Raw genomic sequence first — 24,421 nt, 5'->3', positions numbered from 1 at the left:
CAGCGCCGGTACAGAGGGGCCAGGAGGAAGGTTGGCTCCCCCATGCTCCACCTGGGTGTCTCTTAGCCCTATTTTGACATTAAGTAGGCAAATGCAGCAGCCCCACCTTATGAAGCTCCGAGCAAACCAGGCGCTCAAACGCCCCAGGGATGGAGGTCTGGGTCACCCCGCAAGTAATCCAAGAGGTGGAGAGGCATGGAGGAGAGGAACAGGTGACCATTATGTCAGAGATGACTCCGGATGAGCTGCTGCCACAGGGGGAGCTGCAGTTTGTCCGGAGAACCTTCCTCTTACTCGTTTCCTGCAGGAAAAGATCCCACCAAGGTCCTGAAGGTGCTGTCTCAGAACTGAAAGAAGCAAGTGGATCTGAATCGCCTGGTGGGTGCAGTTGCAAAGGATGCTCTGTGCTGCCGGGTCCTCCTCCGGACATGAGGGCCTACTCCCTAGTTCTTGGGAAGGTTGTAGCCTGACAGATCTCAGCTGCCAGCCCTCTCTAGGAACTGTCCTGCGGAGGCGCTACTTTCCCCAAGGTGATGCCTCATTCCTGGGGTCACCAGCATCCAGTGACTGGCCCCATGCAGGGGTAGAAAAGTTTGACTCCTCCACCCCAATTCAGACCAGTGCTCCCAGCTTTAGAGCTCTCTGCGGGTCAGGCTCCAGTTTCTGCACCACAGTCACGCTGTCCCTTTGTCCGATCCTCTTCCGCTCCTCCCCCTCAGTGGATCCTGAGCACACCCCCTAATAAACTTCCTGTGCTGATCGATAACCTCTCCTCTCTGAGTCAGCTCCAAGAAAACCCAATCCATGAGGCTAAAGGCGATTTGAGCCCGAGGCTAAAACTGTTAACCTATAGATTTAGCTCTTTTGTTTTACCTAATCCCAGTAACCCCAGGTGCCCATGTGTGGACCAAAGCACTACACTCTAGGCCAGGATGGTCAACTTGACCCGAAGAGGGGCGGTGTGCTCTTTATCCCGGCAGGCCAAAGATACTCCTTAAAAAAGAACTATGGAACTGTCCCCTCGGCTTCCCCTGTGGACCCATCTGGAGGTAGCCCCTGTGGGCCAGGGCAGGAGACCTCCATCCATCACCATGAAGCAACCCTGGGCTCACAGCCCTTTAACAGCACAGAGTGACTATTTATGACTTCAGGCTGCGCGCATAGCTCCCTCCTGGGGGCCTTTCTCTGGGTTCCTCTGGGTCCCCAAGGACTTTCTACTTTAAGGAGCTTCATGACTCATCCTCCCTCTGAATAGAAAAGTTCCAGGTGCTTTGCTCTTGTGGGAGGCTGGGGTGCTGCTATCACCGAAGCAGGGTGCCTGACTCTGGGAGCTGCTAGGTCAGATGGGGCAAAGAGGCCCAGGGAGGTGGCATGGCTCCTGAGTTCAAGTCCCCAGCAAGGTGGGACTAGAAAACGTTCTGTATTCTTTTTTTTTTTTAAGATTTATTTATTTATGCATACAAGAACTGGGGTAGGCCAGAGGTGGGGGGGAGGGGATGGTGAGATGGTGAAAGAGTGGGGAACAGAACAGGCAGATCCACTGAAGTACACTTCTGAGGGGAGCAGCAGGTGGTGGCTCCCTGGCCGGCCAGCGTTGAACTCATGCTGCAGTGGCTGGTGATAGCTTGACAGCTCTGTCTTTAATCCCTGCGTCACCAGGGAGGCCCAAGATTCTGTATTCTTTTCTTTCTGACACTCCACATCTCCCCAAGCCCCCTTGGTTTGCCTCTATGAAGCCTAAGACTGAGATATACAGAAGGGAACTGATTCTGTCCCATAGATCTCAGAGAGACTTGGGATTTTAAAACACCATGTGTCATGAAAGACAAGAACAAGACAAAAGGCTAAAAACAGATGAGTGTTTAATCTGTCAACAAGGGTATTGTCTGCCCCCAGTCCAGTTACTGAGAAGAGATGGGATGTGTGTCTATTGTTTGCAGTGATTTATAGCCATTAACCTGGTAAAAACTATTTTCTATTCTTTCAACTGCACAGTAATTGTTTTATGTTTTAATTTTAGGTCCAGAACCTTTTGTGGAAGGAAGAGGCCAGAGGGATTGGGAAGCACTGCCTGGTAGAAGGAGGAATTTATGCTTGTATTTTTTAAACCCAAGAATCAAGTAGCGATCATTACACTCAGCTGGAGTTAGAACAGGCACACATTTCACCGTAGGATTCTCATCAGCTTCCCAGTAGTGAACATCATGGGCATTACTTGAGAATTTAAAACTGTTTAGTTGGAGATTCTTCAATAGAAACACTGGACAAGGAGCCAAGAATATGACTCCATCAAACTTCTCTGGTATTTAAAAAAAGAAAGAAAGAAAAAAACCCATGAAGACCTCCTGCAGTGATGCACTACACATTAGATCTATCCCTGAAATGTATAAATCAGCATGTGTCCATTCCTGTGGCAGGGGAAAAAATAAAAGCTATAATATATACTTTTTTAAAGTCCTCCTCTTTCCCCAGAGACCAGTGCTTGGACAGGAAAGTCTCTAGGTTGGCAATCAAGTCCATCCTTACCCAGTCTTTGTGGGGACACTGATAACCCTCTGCACATTTCTGCAAGGCGGTTGGATTTGGTGGAATTTGAGACTTGCTGAGTTCTGTGGACATGTGGGCATTCCAAAAATAGAGACGTGTCACTTTTCTAGGTCTTTCAAGAGATGACCTAGGCTGGGCGTTTAAAGAGAAATGAGGGTCTCCTCTCCTGTTTGCTGCACTGGGAATGACTATTCCAGAAAGAAAGAGCTGGATGCAGAGTCGCGGTGAATGGCGATCTGGCCTGTGGGAGAGAAGGGAACCTCACTAGGCAGCACAGCTGTGGAGGGCTAGGTCAGCTGCCCTGCGGACAGATCGTGCCAGTTCATAATTTACTTTTTCTGTTTGTTCATCCAAACTAAGCCTCTGCCACACTAAGTAGTGTCACCAACACCTGCTTACTTAGGGCAAAATTTTAAGCGTCGTTCCTGAGTCCTTTCTTTCAGCCCCTCCCCTGCCTGCAAATCACCCACATCTGTCCATTCCACACCCCCAGCCCTACTCTCATCCGAGCTAAATTAAGTTCCCCTCCCTTCCCCTTCAGGATTGCCTCAGCCGCGATCCCCTGCTTCCACTCGGGCGCAGCCTCCCTGCCTTTCCAGGCTAGACGAGACCGCGCCCTGTCCCGCTGCAAGCCCCCCAGCGCTCTCCGCCGCCGGTGGAGCAAAACCCAAACTATCATGGCCGGCAGAGCCCACCCGGCCGGGCTGCCGCCACCTCCTGCGCTCTCGGGCCGAGCAGGCCGCGGCAGCCCCGCCCGCCCCGCGCCCTCGCGGTCCCGCGGGTCTCCGGGGTCAGGCCCCCAAGACCGCGCGGCCCCTCCCGTCCCCGTCGCCGCCCCAGGCCGCCCGGGCCGCCCCTCAGTTCCCCGGCAGCCGACACCGTCCCCCGGCGCCCCGCGAGCTGGGCCCGCGGCACCCGCAGGCGCCCGGAGCTGCCGCGGGTTCGGTCCCCGGGCCCGGACGCGGGGTCCCCCCGCCGGGCGCGGCCGTGCGGGCCGGGGCGTCCCCCGCGGGGCTGCGCGCCGCCTGGGCTGGGAGCCGCCCCCACCCCGACCCAGTCTCCCCGGCGACAGGCTGAGGACCGGAGGGTGTTTTGTGCCAAACAGCCACGAACAACTTCGGCAACGTCAGCCCCGTTATTGCCGTTTAATAGCGACCACAGCCCAGGGCGGCGTGGCCGGGGGGTCCCGGGCGGCGCAGGCGGGCGCGGGGCGGGCCGCGGGGGCGGGGCTGGAGCGGGGGGGCGCGGGGAGGGGCGGGGCGCCGGGCGGGGGGCGGGCGGGCGCGCGGGGCGGGGCGGGGGGCCGGGGCGGCGGGGCCGGTGGGGGGCGGGGCCGGGGCGGCGGCGGGGCGCGCGCCTCCGCTTCCGGGTGAGGGGCGGGCCGGCCGAGCACTTCCGGGGCGCGCGGCGGTTCCGGCGGTGCGGGCCGCGCCGCGGCTGCTGGTCCGGGCGCGCGGAGGGCGCGGGCGGCGCGCGGGGGCCGAGGGGCGCGAGGCGGCGGCGCGGGGACTCCGGGCCCCGGCGGCGGCCCATGGGGCGGGAGGCGTGAGGCCGCGGCCTCCCGGGGCTCGGGGGGTGGGGGGAGCGGGGCGGGGAGATGGATAAACTGACCATCATCTCAGGATGTCTCTTTCTGGCCGCCGATATCTTCGCCATCGCCAGCATCGCCAACCCCGACTGGATCAACACCGGGGAGTCCGCGGGTGAGCGCGGGCGGGCCGGCCGGGGGGCCGGGGCGGGGGCGCGCGGGACCCCGGGCGCGGGGCGAAGTGGCGAGGAGACCGGGCGGCGGGGCGCGGGTGCGGGCAGCCCCGGCCGGAGGGGCGCGGAGGGCGGGCTTCGTCCTGGGCTGGGAAAAAGGGGAAAGTCCGGGTGGGAGACGGTGGGAAACCGGGGCGCCGGCGAGGAGACGGGAAGCCGCGGGGGGGGGGCGGGGGGAGCCGACGCGCGAGCCGAGGCCCAGGGGGGTCGGGTCCGACCCGGGCCCCCGCCCGGCGGTGATGGGGCGGCGGGGCTGAGGGGGCGCGGGTGTGGGCTGGCGGGGGGCGAGGGGGGCGCCCGCGACCCCCGCCCATCCCCTGCGCGCCTGGCGGTGTTTGAGACGCTGGTGGCTTCCGATTTTCTTTTTGAAGTCCGTGTGGTTATAATTTTGCTTTATTTTCGAGCCGGGAGCTATAATAATACTAATAATAAACTTCGTTTTATGGAGCATCTTTCATTCCAGCGCATCGCAGAACGTTTTAGCGATCTTAGTAGTAGCAACAAAATTAAATAACACATTAGAGTTGCAGACAGCCCAGCCGCGGTGCCTGCTGTAACACCCCCGAGTGTAGGCGACAGAGGAGGTGGTGCCCTCAGGAAAGAGGTGGGCATCTTTCTGAAGGGTATCCCAGGTGAATGCCCTTGCAAGATTTCCCTGGACTGGGGCTGGCACACACGCACACTCACGCACTCACTCAACTTCACCCACACTCTCATTGGTGCACACACTTTGCCCCCCCCCCCCACACACACTCTCACACTTTCCAGACCTGTGAGACCAAATCTTTAATTATTGTAACAGCTGTCAAGAGAGCTGCTTGGAATTAAGGTTGAGCTTGTTTTCAAAGCGCTTGTTCCCTGCAGGTGAAGGAATATTGGGGGTGGGGAATTTCAGGCTCCCTCCGTGGGTAATTCATTATAAAAATGTATCACTACACTGTCAAAGTTACTTCTTAAGTATTACTTAGGGTTCTGTATTTATCCTGTAATATTTTTAGCTCTTAAAAAAAGCTGTAGCTGGGACATTTGTTGCTTCCTCCCTCCTCCCTCCTTCCCCTCCTCTAGACCTAGTAACACAAAATCATGCTGTCAGATTTACTGGTTATTAAAATAACACTCTAAAAAATTCAGCTTCTTTTCTTGCTCGTGCAGTTTTAGCAGAGCTTTTAATTGTAAAGCATATGTAGTCATCATGACGTCACGGGGTAGGGGTGTTGACTAACACTGCACGAGTGGCGACCACGCTGCAGTTTATAAGTGCACCAAGTCAACATGTTGTACACTTTCAGCATACACAATGTTATCTGTCAGTTACATCACAATTTTTTTTAAATTGTGAATGTTGGAATGGGTTGGAATTAGGGGCTCTTTCTGAAAATGTTGGTGGCATCGGTACCACTACCTCTTTGCACATTTATATATGTGACGTCAAGTTCACGACTTCTTGTTTTTATCCAAATTATGTGTATAGCGACTCCTTTTATGAGACTTTCCACACTTAAGGGCAAAGAGGTTTCACTGTTCTAACTGAAAGGATCCTTTTGCACAGTTGTTTCAGGTGGCATCACAGGCTATAAAATGGACTCAGGAGGTTAGAGAGGGGTCTGTTACGTATCCAGAAGAAAGTGATGTGTAGTGGCATAACATTCTTGAGAGCATGGAATAGCACTCAGAGCCCTGAAAAAGGATGGGTAGTTCCTCTGTCATACTCCAAGGAAGCCCAAGGATGGGATGATTATATCTCCTTCAAGTTAGTAGGCAAAATCTTTAGCTGTGAGTAGCCACAGAGATGGGAGAGGCAGAAGTCTAAGGTTTGAAGGAAGTAGAAAACTAAAGTAGGTAAAAAGTTGCAGAGAGAGCAGGCCAGCCAGCGGCACAGAGGAAGTCCATGGTCACGAACGAGTATGGCCTGTCTGTCCATCAGCGCGTTCACCTCCTCTAGGCGGCTCAGCGGCTGTGGTGCCAGTGTGTGGTGAAAGCCAGCAATAGAAGGCCATGGTCAAGTTCAGGGCTTGCCAAATACATGCAGGAAAATGACAGGAGAGCAAAGGGGTTGAGGTTTTGGCAAAAATACTGTAATGATGGTTCATGGAATCTTAGCTGGATAAAGAGTAAATGAATTTAGGGAGGAGTTGATGGCTTAGTCAGTGAGTGGCAGGTAGTATATGGTCTGTGGTGGCATTGAAAGCCTGACCAGAAGTGACTGGCAAGATGAAAGGATGGCAGAGTGGCAGAGGGGCCAGAGTGAATCTGCAGGGACATGTGGCTGAAGTGGGTGGAGGAGGAGACGCTTTTCATAACCCTTCCCCTTACGATGTCAGGGCCCTTCCATGAAATATTCTGTGGAAAATTGGGTGATAATAGGAGTGGTAGGAAACTTTTCAAAATCAGATTAACACATATTTCTTTAAATATGTCAGGCAGTGTTCCCACCAGAACTTAATATGTCCCTTTGTTCAACATTTTGCTCCTGTGATAAGATGCACCTGCTGTTTGAGCTTGTATGCTCGTGGTGTATCTGTTAGCTGGGCAGACAGATGTCTTGAGGTTAAAAAAAAAAAAAAAAAAACCAATGCATAGTTACTCCTTCCAAATTGGGGAAACAGTTACAAGAAACTCAAAGATCTCAGAGGTGACAGGACTAGTTTTTCTCAGAGATTTGCACAAAAGTGTCTTCACCTGGCAGCAAAAAATGAATGTGTTGCTTCCGTTTGGTATATTATATAGTTTTGATGGTGGTGTTTTTGTGGCACTTTTTTGAATGGACAGAAAAGTATTTTTGAAAGTAGGACTCCTGGAGCTGACAAGTTCTGCAGAAAATAGTTTGAAAACCACTGCAGTGACCTACTAAGGGAAAGTTTCAGGATTCAAATCCAAACTTCATCACTTACTAGTTCCGGGACTCTGAGCAAGTTACGCAGCCACTCTCTTTGCAGTTCCTCTTCTGTAAAACGGGTATTGATAGTACCTATCTCTCTGGGTACTCATTTGGATTGAGTTAATCCACATAAAACATTGAGAACAGTGCCTGCCACATAATACGTGGTCAGTGAAAGCCAGATGTTGTTGGATTGCTGTTCTCGTTTATAATAACAGGTGTGAGAATCCCAGTTTTTCAATTAGAGCTCAGAACTTGTTGCTCTGAGAACTGGCAACTGGCACATTTTCTTAATTAGATGTTCTTTAAAATAAGGTAACATTAAAAATAATGTAGCCAGACTAGACCCAAGGTAAATAAGTTTGTCTTCCTTCTTGGCTTTGAACTTTCTCCGTCAGCCCTATGTGGAAGTTCTCACCTCCATTTTCTAACCTCTCTCCTCCTCACCTCCTTGAACTACTGCAGAAGGAAATGAAATATCCAAATAACTGAGTAGAATAATTTATTAAAATCCTGACATAAATTACCATCAGATTATGGACCACACTTCACACTGGTAGAGTTTCTAGTCCAGAATATAGAGTCTCTATTGGTCCAGATACAGAGAAAGCACATTCCTTTTATTTTCTCCTATGTGTGATGCTGTTTCCTGAACTTGTTCTAATTGCTTAGAAATTATGCACAAACTTAGAGATATAATGAAACAGAAGCAGATATTGTGTATATGGGGAAAGTTCATGGCAGGAAGGGCACTTTAGTAAGGACCCTTAGCAGTTTCTGTTAATGCAATAAAGAGTATTAAATGGTAGGTGAATATAATGGCAAAATCACATAATTATGCTTCCCTGGCATCAAATTTCTGCTGGTTACTGGAACTCACCATCAGTGGCAGTATCTTCCATTTTATTTAGAGCATTATAGTTTTTGAAGCACTTTGATGCCCATTACTTGATTTGATACTAGGCTTTTATTTGGCCATTGTAAAATGGTCACATCCACATTTTCCCCACATGTCAGGGTTTTGCACATGAGATATGAGTTTTGGTGCTGCAAAGACTCCCTTCAAAACAACGCTTCATTGAGATTCTATCTGTATCTTATTTATGCACACCTTTTATTTACTTAAATGAGATAACGAGCCTTTACTGGCTGAATTTTTTGCAGAGTACAAAAGATACGAAAGAAGGAAAGGAAGATATTTGGGCATCAGTCTTTAAGTTTGCCTTTGGTTTAAGTTCCTTACTTCACTGCCACTGTTTTCTCATCCCTAAAGAGACAAACTTTTTGTGAAAATTTTTTTTTCTTAGTTCCATTACATTGATTTTACAAGATCAGCGATTAAGCAAAGCTACTTCTGATAAATGTAAGTGATCAGGGTAAACCTTTATTGAGGCACCTTCCTTTTACAGTAAGAATTTCATGATGATTTAGTGTTGTACCATCCTATCAGCTAGATAGATCTGCTTCATGTTTTTATGAAGATTTTCAAATGGTTCCCAAAAGTCTCTTCCAGTACATGGAGGAAATTCTCTCCCTTATGTCTACTCAAAATCTCACTCTAAAATTGGTTTTCATATTCACACTGATGTCTGTCAAAATTAGTATAATTATTCCTGAAAGTGATTTCATTCTTATTTTTCAAAAATTGTTTCGATTGGGGCCTCCCCTGGTGGCACAGCGGTTGAGCGCCGGCTTGCGAAGCTGCCCACAGCCTCTGCAGCGCCAGTTCGATCCCCGGCCACCGGCGAGGGTCCCACAAAAAAACAAAACAAAACAAAACAAACCTGTTTCGAGTGAATGTTAGTGTGTTTAAGGAGTCTCAGTAACTGATAACTTCTTCTCTGTGTATATTTTGAACTATTTGGGGTGAGGGGTGGGAGGAGACAATAAGATAATTAGGAAACAGAATATTATTACTGATAAAGAGGGTATTAGAGACTGTAGACAAACAGCTTCCTCTCACTGGATCTTAAATTGAGCACATGTAACTATCCAGTCCCAGTCAGGAGGGGGCGGTGGGGGGGAAATTGTCCTATAAACTACTAGCTGGAAAAAACAGAACATGGGGCGCTCTTTCTGTTTCTTATGTCTTCAGAAGTTTGTGCATAATCCACATGCTATTAGAACAAGTTCAGGAAACGTTACCACACATAGGTGAAAATAAAAGGAATGTGTTTTCTCTGAATGTGTTTTCTCTGGACCAATATGAACTCTAGAAACCATATTTTATTTATCAGTGATCCACAGTTAAGTCAGTAAATCTCTTTTACTTCCAAGAAGAATAACACTTCTCCATAATGGTAACGTAAGTGGTGCCAAGTTCTTTTAAATTTGTTTTTAAAAAGTGACACCAGTAATATTTATTTCAGCATATCAAATGATAAGAACTCTGAATAAAAATTCAAAGACCAGTCTTTTTACAGTGTTCAAGGGACATAGTTGAAGCATGAGATCTCTTATGACACTGTGCATTTCACAGTATACACCAGAGTTTCCAAGATGAGATTAGATTTCCCGAACAAAGCATGTCTTTCCTTTACAACCTTCGCTCCAGAAGTTTTTTTTTTTCGGTCATTATAGACAGAGTGGTCACTTCAGGATGAAGGGTGTTAGTAGGCCTAAAAGTTTTGCAGAAGGGGAATTTGGGCGCAAAAACATGGACAGAAGATGTGAATAAATAGAAAGAAAAAAAAGGAAATGCAAAGAAGAAATTATAGAGCATTGACTGCCTTTGCCTTCATCAGACAAATCATACTCAAATTCTCTGGTCACTTTGCTGCCAGAGCCTCTCTCAAAGCTGGAGCAGTAATGGTCATTTGTGCCGCACACTGCCACTGGTCAGCTCCTAGTAAATATTGGATTTGTATTGGAGTTGCAATGCAGTTAAATTGTTCCATGGATTTGGAGTTAGGCATGTTTAGATATGAGTCTCAGATTCCCTTTTTATGAGCTGTATGGTATAGGGCATGTAATTTAATTTTTCAGCTATAAAATGGGGATGATGTAATTATCTCAAAGGATGTTTGTAAGGAAATGAAATATGACATATAAGGAATTAGCACATGGTCTAATACATAGTAAATGTTCAAATGTTAGATGTAATTATCATAAAAGATCAAAACATCTGAAATTAAACATTTTCGCTTTTGCATTGTCTGTTTTATTACATCTTGTCTTGTTCTAAAAAGACTTAAAGCAACATGTTGTGTCTGTATTTGAATATTCTTGAAACCCAGCTGGATCCAGACTCGGAAGAGAGACTACACTGTCCTTGCAGTGGTAACAGGACCAAGGAATGCATCAAGGTTTTCTACATGAAAGGCAGCTTAGCAGAGTGGGGAGGACACACAGGTTTTGGGGTTAAACCAACATATAGTCAAATCCCAGTTACCCTATTTGCTAACCATGTGGTTCATCTTAGACAAGTTCGGGCTGAGCGTTTTTTTGCCAGTAAAAAGTCTGTCATTCAGACTTGATGTGATTTCACCTTTCAGCACTTTGGATTGTTAGGTATGTTCATATCCCAGCTTTGTTCTCCTATAAGTTAAACCTTAGTGAAGTTGGGAAAATCATTAAGTTCAGAAGTTCTTTTTAAAGGAGACTATACTAAGAGCAAAAGGTCTGTAAAACTTTACAGCTTTATCAAGAGTCAGTCTCCAGAATCTGAAAGGTAGCTGTTTTTTTTTTTTTTTATGGAAACCTGGCAAATAGTACAAGTGAAATTTTAGTTTTCACTTGTGGAATAAAATTTCTTGTAGCTGTCATTCCTGTCTGTAATGCAACTGTTTTTGTTTTTTCCCTACACCCTCACTTCAGTGCATACATAAGAGTGGGCCATATTTAACCGTGGAAATTTAGACATGCAGTAAAGTATTGCTGTTTATGAAATGTTACTACTGAATTAGAAATAGGAATTTAATCTTGCAACTTGAATAGGTAATTATTTACATGGTGACTTTGTTTTATATCTTCTAAGTAACCCAGGAGATTAAGTTGTACAGGACCGCAATAACAATATATAGATAGAAATTTCGTATTTACAGCTTTACCTGTTTTTAATGACATGTATGTGACATATCTTAGTTATCAGAATGTTTTGTTTTCAACCTCTAAATGTGTACATTTCCCTCCAAATACATTCTAGAATTATTTGCCCAACTACTTACTAACTGATAAAAAGTTTAATATTTACAGAACCTGATCCACTTGGTAACAACAGGTCCAGTGTAGTGGCTGCATTTTTTTCATTCTTTATTGACTACACACTGAGGACAAAGTAAAGCAAAAACAAAGCTTTTATTGAAATACTAGCAAAGGTAGACAAGACTTTCACTATCAAGGTAGCTAACTAAGTATCTCCATCAAAATGGTTTTTTCAGTAATATTTCTCTTCAAACTTTACTGGTTTCTTTCACTGTTTTGTCTATTACAGGGAAGGGAAGCCTTACCAAATATGTTTGAGCAAGTAGAATGAGGTGCCCTTTGGGAGGTAATTGCCTTAGAGTTGACAAGATTTAGATGCACATGGGTTCGACAGTTGCTGTCAGTAATACATGCCCTTGTATGTCTACACCACTCGGCAGACACAGTTTGCTTATGTGAAGTTTCCGTGTGACTCCAGTTCCGTTTTGAAGCAAACTGACATTGAATCACTGTTCTGTTGTTTTGTTTTGTTTTTTTCATTAGGAGGAAAAGGATGTACTTTTTGTGTGTCTCTTTACACTAGCTTTGCTATAAATAAAAGGTCATATTTGGCATTTTGACACTTGGCGTTGTGTGTTTTGAACAGAAAGGCAGCTGTTGACTTTTAATATAGATCTGTTTAACGAGGCGCCATGTATTGCTATTGCTAGAGATTAAACAGGCGTAAAGCAAATTGCAGTTGGTTGGGTCAAGTAAGAAAATGCAAGCGCAGAAGTTCACTGGGTCTCCCCATCTGCAGTGCATTCACAGTAGGTCCTTTACCTGGAATGTTGAGTCTCTGAGAAGCTGTAATGATAGACTTTCTCTTAAAAAACAGGTAGCCTGTATTCAGATTAGTTCTGCTGACCAGACCCCTGACTTCAAAGGCAAAGATCTTTAAGGCCGTTTCATTTATGACCATTTCATTTATAAAGTACCATCCACTTTGATAAAATAAAAATTTATTATGAGTGTTCCTTAAATTTTCCCATAGGTGTTCCCTATACTACTGGACTTTATTCCAGACTTGTCTTGGAACAAGTGCTTATTGAAGTATAAGTGTACTCTGTAAGAAACTGGGCTAAATGTCCTGAAGGATTGCATTTAAGCAAATGAAACAGTATTTTTAATTGAAAAACCTCTGCTTAAGAAGATAAGATCATATATCTATATAATATATAGAATATATATTATATAGAATATATACACACACATATATATAGAACATACACACACACATATGGAACATAGGTATCAAATATGTGACGAAATCACTTTTCCCAGGTGGTTGAAGAGGAGGCCAAGTTGGTACGCTTAATGATGGATGTTTAAATAACCAGGAAGACTCAGACAGCACTTGTGCTTGATAGCAGAGTGGCATGAGGAAATGTAGGTAGCAGGCAGGGAAATTTCCTTTTCAGTCCATTTCTATATATTGCTCCTAAATTTGTCTCTCTAGAGGATAAATATAATAATAGAAAGTAATTGTATACTGTTAACATTGTGACACATTTTTCTAGGCACTTACATGTATTGACTAATCCAATCCTTACAACTTCCGTATGTAAGTGTTGATATTAACCCCACAGAGATACTGGGACAGTAACTTGCCTAAGGCCACAGCTGATACATGGACAGCCTAGATGTGACCTCAGAAGGTCCAGCTCCACAGTTCTGGCTCTTCACCTCTGCCTTCAGGGACTTTCTCTTCCCCAGAGCAAACAGATCTTCTGTGGCTCCAGCTTTCCACCTCCAACCCTCCACTTTTGTCTACATTCTCCTCCCCTCCACCAGTGTTACTTTGTTTCCTAAATGTAATGTGCTTTCTCATAGCTAACACTTTGTGTATGTTCATTCTCAGGCTGCAAGTGCTCTCTCGCTCTTCCAGGTCTGTCTTCTTAGTGTCCTGCCCATCTTCCAAGCCTATTTAAACTGTCTCTTTCATAAGAACTCTTTTTGACCTCTTAAAGTGACCCTTGGTGACACCTTACGTGCTTTTCATGTATTATGGCTACTGGTATGTTATTTCCCCTATTTCCTGGTGGTGTTTTTTTTTTAAGTTTCTTAAGAATAAGGGATGTGATTTAGTGATCTTTGTGCCTTAAGTAGCACTTGTTCCAAGCTTGCAAATGGCGGGAAAGAGAAAGTGTGTGGTTGACACTAAGATTTGAACCTGTAGTAGGAAATAGAAGTTTTGGAAGTTGAGCCGATTTATGGGTAAGAGTGATGTGGTTCAGACATTTTATTTTGAAGTGAAAGTAGATTATCCAAGCAGAAAAAGACTAGAACCCATAAGAGAAGAATATTTGGTATTCGTAGTCTTATCTCATTTTCACAAATATGATACTTGTTATATGTGTCAAATTAAGTAGTGTCATATCCATTTTTTGACATGTCATTGGTGGTTGATTTTTCGTTATGAAAAGTAAGGTCTTGCTACCATTTAGTTCTTCCCAACTTTGAAAAAAATATTTTAAGATAAAAAGGAATAAGAAAGTATCTTATTTCTCTGATTCTCTTAACTTCATAATTTACAGCAGTTCCTTCTCTGTGATATATAGAGTCTTGTTACGTTTGTCATCAATATTTTTTGGCTTGCAAATTGCCCTGTCAGAGGAAGAAAAGAGGATTTACAGAAAATGGATGTTTAGGAGATTTCCTGGGCTGGATAACCTGTGAACCTGAGAGAGAGTATACTCAGTAAAGACAGAAAGTATTCATGAGTATGTGAATGTACAAGGGATGCGTGTGGTGTGTTAGAAGGGGGCTTAGGGGCGATGAGGAACTGTAACTGGTAAATGATTTTGAACACGCAGTAGCAGGTTACACAGAAGAGGTTGGATTTAAGGCTTCTCATTCAAGTGCAGGGAGAAGCCATCAGTCCTGGTTAGTGTGGTTGCCGATTGTTGAGGGCCTCCAGGGATGGATGGAATGAGGGAAAAAGCAGTGTTTTATATGCCAGTTAAGATGAAATGATGCAAATTATTTATGTAGAAAGAACCTATATTGGAACTTAGCTTCTAATTCAGGCTTTGCTGGAGATGTTTTGTTTGTGCTTGAAAAACTGCCTAGATGTTTAATCTTCATTTTTCTCCAACTCAAAAATAGTTCTCCTACTCCTTCATCTTCATGCATCTCATCGCTTGATTTAAAATAAAAGTGGGTGTATATGACATGTTGAATTCTTAGAAAATTATTTTATTAAGAAAGTTATAGTGAAAAGAGTATGGGGGTTAAAGTCAGAACTCACTTCAAATTCTGCTGTGTGGCTTTGGACATGTTGCTCTGAGCTTCAGTTTCCTCAGCTGTAAATGGTGATACCTCTGGCCTTGCAAGGTGGCTATAAGAATTAAAGTTAATATGTCTGATACACCTGCCATAGTACAGGCAATTATATTAACTGCTATTGTTGTTAAGCTACTAAGTGGATTAATCTATCACATTGGATGCTCAGAATATAATGTTGCAACTGGTTGCCTTGATATAATCACCAAAAGCCATCTGGTTTTGCAAAAACTAGAATCTCTCACTGTGTTAGACCTTGTTGCCCAGATCATTTGTACCATACACGCTGCACTGTGCTGACTCTCACCTGTCGCTGCCTTCTTCCACCTTAATGCCTAAAGAGAGAAGAGTACCAGGAAGCATAGCTAAGTGTTTATGTGTAAATGTTATCCTGCATATCAAAGATAACGTGTTTTGGGGTGTTGTCCAGTCATGATGACGGGTTGTACTAAGCCATTAACTTTCTGTCAACCTCCTTACTGTGGCTGATATTTGCTGAATGTGTTAGGGAGGTACTGGGTGACCCTAGCATAGATTGCCCAGCTGATTAGGTGTGTAAACCATCCTGGACCTCTTTAGTTGAAGCTAGTAACTAATTATAGATATAGGGATCTAAAGGTAAAGCATGACTGATAAAATCACAGGTAAACTAGAAGATAATTTGTTCCAATCCTATTCATTTCATAAAATAAGAAACTATGTTTCATTGTCCTACAGCTCAAATAATTACTCTGAGAGTTTAACTTCAATTAAAAAGCCTTTCATTGACTATCTTAAAGAACCATAGCAGTAAGTCTGAAAGAGATGTTATCAGGCATGTTAGGCTACCTTTAGGACTCTTAATCCAGGAAAGATTTAGTGGGTTGGAATCAGAAAACAAACTTATATGTTGAAATGTTGCTGACATAGGGCTGACCTCCAGAACTTTAGAGGGCTCTTTCTCATTTCTGCCTACTTACCATCCAGTAGTTAGCGGTCATCCGGTCACCATTTAGAATCATACCAATAGCTGGTCCGATGTCTGCTGTAAGTGGACCACTTGTATTTAAGATTTTATGATCCTTTGTTGTGAATAGCTTCATAGTTATCAGAGAGGTTGGGTACATTATGGGTTTTCCCTGCTGTGCTTTTTTTTTTTTTGCCCTATTTAATGCCACTGCGTTTGTTCTCTTTTGTTATCCTAGAGTTAACTGAAATATTGTATACGTTGTATGTTGCGCCTGGTGCCCTCTCTCTGTATGGGAGCCTGTTGTGCAAATCCTCAGCTTGATCACTCAGGCCGTTTCTACCCTGATGATAAAATCTGGAGTGCAGGTGTCATCAGCTGTCCAGTGGTCAGAGACACTGGTGCAATGTCAGCCGCCTTTCCTGCAGCCCTTAGGTACTACCCACAGCCCTCTACTCTGCCTAGCGCCTGTTTGTCTGAACTTAGGGTTTTACTGAGCTTTTGGGCAGAACCATCCACTTCTGTGATAAGGAAGAGGGCTTGACCATTGTAGCCTGCAGAGGCATGTACTCCTCTGTAAACCTGTTTTTTATACATTCCATGAATTCTTTAGTAATTCTTATTTGTTCTTAATATCCTGCCATTTTCCCATGTTACAGGATTTTTTTTAATGTATATTGCTTTGGTCATTTCAGTGGAATTTAGGAAAGAAAGTAAATTGACTCACTAGCTCTCAAAGGTGTTTAATAAATGTTACTTGAACGAGAGAAATCTGTGGATGGGCAGTGCAGTTGATTTGATCTAAATATTTACAAATGTTTATGAGATTTAACTCATTCACTTACTTTATATTTTTATTAATAATTCCAATTTATGATATGGTAATTTCCCTAAAGTTACATTTTTTTATTTTTATTTTTTAAATAATTTTTTAAAAGATTTTATTTATTTATACAAGAGCTGGGGTACAGGCCAGAGATGCAGGAGGGTGAGAGGATTCACCAGAGAAAGCAGGGAGCAGAACAGGTGGACAGACCGAAAGCACTGCTTACGGGAGCAGCAGGAGAGACAGGAGAGGTCTGCCACGCCATGTGGATCTCTCCCTGACTGGCCGGGAATCGAACTGGCACTGCAGAGGCTGCAGACAGCTTCACAGCGCCCCACTTAACCCGCTGCACTACCAGGGAGGCCCAAGATACATATTTTTTAGGTTAAGACAGAGACACTTTAAATTCAGGTCCCGTAATACAGGAACACGTGTATGATCAGTTAGAATGTAGCTGACATTGTAGTTAAGAGGTGAACAGCACGGACTCTGGAGTCTTCATTCTGATTTTATCTGTGCCACTTCCTATCAGCTTGACCTTGGCCAGCATACCCCAAAGGATTGGGGTATTTAATTTAGAAAAATTAAAAGATTCTTGTATTTTAAAAAAGGCATGTAAAAAAATACTTGGCATATATATGTGTCAATTAAAGTAAGCATCAATTAAAATTAAAAGGGCTAACTTTTGAAGATTCTTAGCTATCATCTTTTCAATAACCATAGGCAGCTATCTTGAAATGGATAAGAAATGCTATGCAGTTTTGGATGTAAACATCACCATCATGGAATACAGATGCTCGTCCAAGGACAAATGGCCTAATGTTACCTTATATAGAGATTAGCACCACTACTATACAGTGGGAAGAACATATCAAATATTTTGCATATTCAAAATATGTAATTAAAATAAAATTTAAAATGACAAGAAGAAAGTAAATCTTTTTTTTCAAGATTTATTTATTTATTTATACAAGTGCTAGGTACAGTCAGAAGCACGGGAGAATGAGAGAATTCACCAGAACCAGAGGGGAGAGCAGAACAGGCAGACTGATGAAGTACACTGCTGAGGGGAGCAGCAGGCGGCAGGAGAGGTCTGCCGCGCCATGTGGGACCCTCGCCGGTGGCTGGGGATCGAACCAGCACTGTAGAGGCTGCGGGCAGCTTCACAGCCCAGTGCTCAATTGCTGCGCCACCAGGGGATGCCCGAAGAAAGTAAATCTTAATACAAATGGAAGCCATTGAGCCTAACTGTATATCAGATTGATGATTTAACTACCAAGGAAAAAACAATTAAGTAATTTTTGAACATAGTACTGTGACGGTATTCTCTTAATGGGATACAGCCTTAAGGACAAAAAGAACTGCGAAGAAATATTGAACTTAGTAGGTAGCAAAACCATTACAATAGCTCTTCATAAGACATGTTACTCCCATTTTGCTAATATTGAAGCACATTCCGAGAGGGGATGATTTGCTTAGCATTATTTAATTAGGTGGTGGATTCAAAAGCCCCTACTGTGTTCCCCATACCCAGTGGCTGCTGTTTTGTGGAAGTGTGCTGTTCCAGTGAATCCCTGTGCGACCATCCTGGTTTCTTTAGTACCTCCCTTACTTCCTTTGGCCCCATCTGTAATTATTAGTCAGAACCACATTTTCAAGAGCTTCATAGTCTCCATTCCTTTAAGAACTTCATTCCATGCAATCATGCCTACCTTTTCGAAATCTGCCTTCCTAAATTAAGGAGTATGTGACTCTTTCATCCTTTTCTTTACAAATTGTAAGATGACCTGACAGATTTTTCTCTTGATTTTCATTCCTCCTAATTAACCACTAAGTAGTTTCCTGCATTATAGCTGCTGTCAAAGGCATGGTTGCCTGTGGGTATCTGTATTGATAACTCAGCCTGAGAGAGATGCATTTTTTTTTAAAGATTTATTTATTTGTAGAAGAACAAGGGTATAAGCCAGAAGTGCAGGGAGTGGGATGTGTGTGTGAGAGAGGATTCACCAGAGACAGAGTGGGGAGCAGAACGGGCAGATCTACTGAAATACACTGCTGAGGGGAGCTGCGGGTGAGACAGGAGAGGTCTGCTGTGCCATGTGGGTCAGCAGCCTGGACCGGGATCGAACTCAGGCCATAGAGATGATAGTTCAGAGACTTAATCCTGAGGCCACCAGGGAGGCCCCAGAGCTGCATTCTTAAAGACATTTATCTTTAATGAATGTAGTTTGAGGTATCTTGTGGTGATTTGGTGGTGAGACAGGTAAGGAGAGAATGACAAAGAATGCAGTTGTTAGACCTGCATTTTTACATGAGAGATGGTAGAAACAGTAGTACTTTATAAACTGTGGCTTTGAAATGAGCCATTCATTAAAGTCAGCAAATAAAAATAGCAGTGAAACAAAGACGTAATAACTGGTTGTTAAATGAACTCTAGGTCCTTTGAAAAAAGGATGATTAAGGGAGCAAATACGTAAATAACTTAAGTACACAACCTGCTATTTAAGATTTTGCTGAGTAAAAATGTTGGGAGGAATTAAATTGTATAAAAATGTAGTTGGATCTTAAAATACTTCATGTAGTAAATCTCTAAATGTATTTTTAAAATTACAGCATTTGAAGAACCTCTTCTTGAATTAGCAGAATCAAATTGGAATTCTATTTTTAAAATCACTCCTCATCTATCTTTAAAGTATGGCTTTATACAAAATGTAATTTTGTGTACTATACAGAGAAATTGTCCAGAAGATCTAGATCAAGGATTTCAGTAATTGTAAGAGGAAGTAAGGTTGGCAGTCAGATTAATTTTAAAAATTGCTTTGTAACAGAATTAGGAATGTTTTGTAACAGAATTAAGATAGTGTTATAGCATTCTTTCAAATTAACTAAGTTTCTAAACCCCTGAAAAAATTATTTTAGTATTTCCTCTCCAAGGTAGCTGTTTGTGGGGAGTGTGCCACTTGTGTGTTTCTGAGACCTCTTTGTTGATGTTTCTAAAGATTTAACTCTCAAATATTGAAGGAAACTTAAGTTTTCATGAAAATATTCCTAAATAGTAAATTTGAACACAGCTATGAATCAGACCTGGTTCATTTCCTAATCCAACTTTATTCTAGCTAGTACCTAGTAATTTAACCTGGCTGGATTATTTTGAGAATTAAACAAACATCTGTGCAGTACTTAAGACCATGACTTGTACTAGGTAAACACTCAGAATACAGTGGCAGCTGTTACTATTTCTCCTTTCACCTCCTTCAGATTTATGGGTGTTGGAGAAAGAAAAATGTATTATGAGTGCCCTTGATTTTAATGTTAAGTTTTAAGTAGCACTTAGGACAAAACTAGATTTACCTAAATCAAAACATTTTAGATCCTAGTTGGGAGGTGAGAAAGCAAGCTGCCGAGTGCCTGCTCGTGCAGTGGCAGAAGATTCAACTTCTCATTTGTTTGCTACCCCAGCCCTTGCCTTCAGTACCTCTGCCTCAATGAAAATTTCTGTATCCTTTGGAGATTCTTGCCTGACTGAAGCAACAGACAACAATCTGCAGTTGTAGTACAGCTAACTAGCCAAAACCTTTTGGAAGAACATCTGGATGTACTTTTAATTTTTAAAGTCTATAATTTTTAGGTCATTAAATTTCTTTAGTCCTAAATTACTGGTTTTAGTTCTCTCCCTTAGCTGTGCCCATCCATTTTAATAGCTGTATACTTTTATCCAGAAAATACAATGTATGTAGTTGGCAATCAATAAAAATAATCATTATCAAAGAAACTATTGGAGTTTCCCCTTATCTTCAAGTTTTCATAATATAATCATTATACCAAACATACATACACTTATATATATCCATATACACAAGTGTAATTTTTCTTTATTGTGACTACTCAAGTGCATTAATAGAAGTTATGATCTGTGTCTATATTTTGGCAATATCATGGATAAGCTGCTAAAACTTAGAATTTAAAGAGAAGTTCTTAACATCAAGCGCACACAGTTAATACTCTAAATATCCGAAGGGTATTTGAAACATTTTTTTAAAGATTTGCTTATTTATATACAAGAACTGGGATTCAGGCCAGAGGTGTAGGGGGTGAGAGGATTCACCAGAGACAGGCAGGGAACAGAACAGGCAGACTGACAAATACACTGCTGAGGGAAGTAGTGGGCGAGACAGGAGAGGTCTGCTGTGCCACGTGGGTCAGCTCCCTGGCTGGGGATCAAACTCATGTCTCAGTGGCTGGCGATATAGCTTATATAGCTCTGTCTTTAACCCCTGCCTCACCAGGGAGGCTGTATTCAAAACATTTCTAAAACATCTTTTTTCATTTATATTGTACATAATCTTAGTTATATTTTTCATTTCTCTCTAAGACTTTACTTTCCAAAAGGTGATGTGGGTTACATGTCTCGTGTTTTACACTCACCCCACTTGGGGCTTCCCACTGCCACGCACCTGGGCAGGCACCCGGGCTCTGGGTGTTGTGTCCTTTGCCCTTTTACAATATTCATGTTTTCATGTTTTTAGTCATAAAAGGCCAGTTGTTTAGTGTACGTTCCTGGCATTTTAAATTACTCCAAGTTGAAAAGTGTGCTTCCCCTGGGCTGTGAGGTACATGTACTATTCATCACATGAAACAGTGTTGCCTGTTACCCTTTGAGTTGACATCTGTAGTCTTCTGGCCTTACCTGTCTAGGGAGAAAGCTGTAACATTTTAAGGTCATACATATTATCATAGAACTTACGGTTTGAGGAACTTCTCTTTTCTGCATTCTTTCCTGTATTATTTTTTTCCTTTCCTGTTTTAAAACATTTACCTCTCCTTTCATTTTGTCACCGGAATGTAGTTTGGCAGTCAATATCCTTGACGCTTTAGACACTTAAATCTTTGGACGGAAAATGCTGTTGCATTCTGAAAGCTTCTGAAACTGTTATTTGGACCCCTTGTAGAAATTTCTACATCATTAAGTTACTGAGCAGCTTTACATATAAATTAAAATGATGGTCACGTGGTAGGATAGGAGCCTCGTTCAAAGTGGGTTGAGAAATGACTAGCAGGACATGACTAGGAAGCGGCAGAATTTTGCTTGGGGAAGGAGAGAAGGGGCTCGCCTCAATGGTGATGAGTCGTGAAGAGGGAGCGGTTGACAGCACACCGAGAGAAGAGATTCTGACAGAGCAAGGATTCTGATGAGACCGAACAGGAGCGTGGCATGGCAGAGGGATAGACTGAAAAAGGAAAGATACAAGAAGAAAGGATATGAGGACCACACAGGTAACGTTAGAGGTGGTTAGGTCTGAAATTTGAGGAGAGAGAAGACTGAGATAACTGCCTCCGGGACTAGGAGAGAAAGAGCTGGCTGGAAAAACAAAGATTCCCCAGATATAAACAGGGCCTGACTAGGCTTGTAGGGCCTAAGTGTTTTAATGACAGCAGTCTTGCGGTTACACATTTTTTCTAGCAGAATTTAGCAGCTTGGGTGGAGATGTGGGAGGAGCCCATTGTATTGATCCAGGGTTGGGCTTTGTCCCACAAGACCTCAGCGCCACACAAGACTAATAAACACGGTGGTCTGGGAGATCCTGAAGCCAAACATGTCTCTGTTTTAATCCTGGCTTCACCACTTAATGATTTAGGCAGATTACATAACCTTCTCTAAGCTTCAATTTCCTGATAATAACCATATCTAATCATATCAGTACCCTAATCGTTACTCCATATCTCTTTCAGTGATGAGAATTAAATGAAATGAACAAGTTTCTTAACACTCACTACATGTTGATAAGTAGCATCTCCTATTATTAGTGGCTCAGTTCTGTCACTTAATAGCTGAGTGACCTCAGGCTGTTTCTTTTTCATCTGTAAAAAGGAGGTTACAGTACTTGTTGGGAGTATCCAGTTGGGTATCCTTTGAAGGAAAAAACCCACACACCCAGCACTATGCCTGACAGATAGATACTTTTTGCCACTCAGTAAATGCAAATGAAAGCAGAATCTAGGGGGGGACTCCCTGGTGGCAGAGGTTAAAGTCTCAGTGCTGTCAAGCTATCACCAGCCACAGAGGTGAGAGTTTGATCCCTGGCCAGGATCAAACCCACATGGCATAGCAGACCTCTCCTGTCTCCCTCGCCGCTCCCCTCAGCAGTGTATTTCAGTAGATCTGCCTGTCCTGATCCCTACTCTGTCTCTGGTGAATCCTCTCACCCCCCGCAGCTCTGGTCTACACCCCTGTTCTTATATGCATAAATAAGTAAATTTTTAAAAGAAAAAAGCAGAATCTAGGGGGCATTTTTAGAAAATTAGATTGGAAAATCGGGGGAAATTCTGGCCTTTGTCTTATAATTAGTACAGAGCCTTTAAAGGTTCATGAGCAGTGGAATAACACGCGTGTTCAGAAATAACACTTTCCAGGAGTGCTCTGGGATGCGTGGTCACAGCTAGAGATCACTTCTTCAGAGAGGCCTTTTCTGAGCACCCTGAGGGTCTAGAAGGTGCGTGTGGGAGCTCCCCAGAACCCCTCCCTATACCACTTCCTCCAACACTTACAACTGCTTGTGATGACCTTGTTAATTTTTTTTTACTTTTTCCCTCACTAAAACGCACTTAATGAGAAAATGGATGTTGTCTGTTTTACTTCTGTGTTCCAGAATTCAGAATAGGGCAGCACATAGAAGACTTGGGTAAAAGTATGTTGAATGGATGAAATACAAGGAGGGACTGCGTGGAGTGAGACTACTTAGGAAACTATTAGAATAATTTCAACATTAGGCTGTAAAGATGTAGACAGGACTGATAGCTGTGGATATGGAAGGAACAAGAAGAATTACAAAGAAAGAATGACTCGAACATGTTAGGAGGGACAAAGTGTGGCAAACAACTAGGCTCACAGGCCTAGAACATGAGATCATAGAGTAGGGAGACTGGAGGGTCAGGCCCAATTGCTCATACACTCCCTGTGCTCCTTCTCAAATCCTTGCTGCCTTGGGTAGCATAGTCCAGCTAATTATGTTCTTTATGCAAAAAATAATGATAGGACTATTGATGGTTGAGTCGTTTCTAATTGAAAACAGCATACTGCCCGACAATAATTAAAAATGCAGCCTTGGAAATTTATTAAATGCAAAGTTTTTCATCTAATCCTATGATGTTTTTTTTTAAAAAAAAAAAAGATTTATTTATTTATGCATACAAGAGCTGGGGTACAGGCCAGAGGTGTGGGGTGTGAGAGGATCCACCAGAGACAGAGTGGGAAACAGAACAGTCAGACTGACTGTACACTGCTGAGGGGAGCAGCGGGCGAGTCAGGAGAGGTCTGCTGCGCCACATGGGTATCTCCCTGGCCGGGGGAATCGAACTCATGCTGCAGTGGCTGTGGATTGCTAAATAGGTTGCGTCTTAACCCTTGCGCCACCTGATATAGGCCCCTGATGTTTTCTTCTAACTCCCTTAGGCCGTTAGGTGGTTTTCACAGTACTTAGAAGTACACATTGTTCCTGAGGACAAATTAATTAAGTAGAAATTTAAAGTTTTGCTTTCAGTGACCTTTGGTGGTACACAGCATTCTAATGGTTGACTGCAGTCATACATTTGCATCCCTGGCCTCACTGTCATCTGATTTATACCACAAGGCTTACTTTTCTTACATATGTAACTTTACATTGCTCATGTGGACACTTATCTCAGCACACAGTCCTGCTTTGTCTTACATATTTTATCATTATCCATGAATATTTACTGAACACCTCTTTTATTCCAGCCTTCATGCTACATGTCCTGGGGGTTACCTAGAAAAGTCTGAAAATTACAGTTCAGTAGTTAAAAAATGAAAAAGGACCAACATAATTTCCTCCTCCTATCCCATCCAGAGATGGCTGTGTTTTTATTTAAGATCAGCTTTCCCTTCCCAACCATAGAGTAAACTGGATATTTGTTATTTCTAGGTTTTAGGTGCAGAATCTGAAAGAAAGTCTAGGAGGTAATGTGAAACTGACAGTTG

At 43.3% G+C, this 24,421-nt stretch overlaps 1 protein-coding gene across 1 annotated transcript in view; it reads left to right on the top strand.

Annotated features, from left to right (window-relative positions):
• Positions 1–4,144: 4,144 nt before the first annotated feature.
• MOSMO (modulator of smoothened) overlaps positions 4,145–24,421 on the top strand; it is a 42,582-nt gene continuing 22,305 nt past the window's right edge. The window contains exon 1 of the mRNA XM_037507435.2: positions 4,145–4,250. Within this exon, the coding sequence (XP_037363332.1) occupies positions 4,145–4,250 (106 nt within the window). The remainder of the gene's footprint in view (positions 4,251–24,421) is intronic.

Source organism: Talpa occidentalis, unplaced genomic scaffold (genome assembly GCF_014898055.3).
Source record: "Talpa occidentalis isolate TD23 unplaced genomic scaffold, MPIMG_talOcc4v2.1 talOcc4.12, whole genome shotgun sequence".
NCBI classification, from domain to species: domain Eukaryota; kingdom Metazoa; phylum Chordata; class Mammalia; order Eulipotyphla; family Talpidae; genus Talpa; species Talpa occidentalis.
Note: the sequence above shows the minus strand (reverse complement) of the source record. Positions and strands in the feature narration are given on the sequence as shown.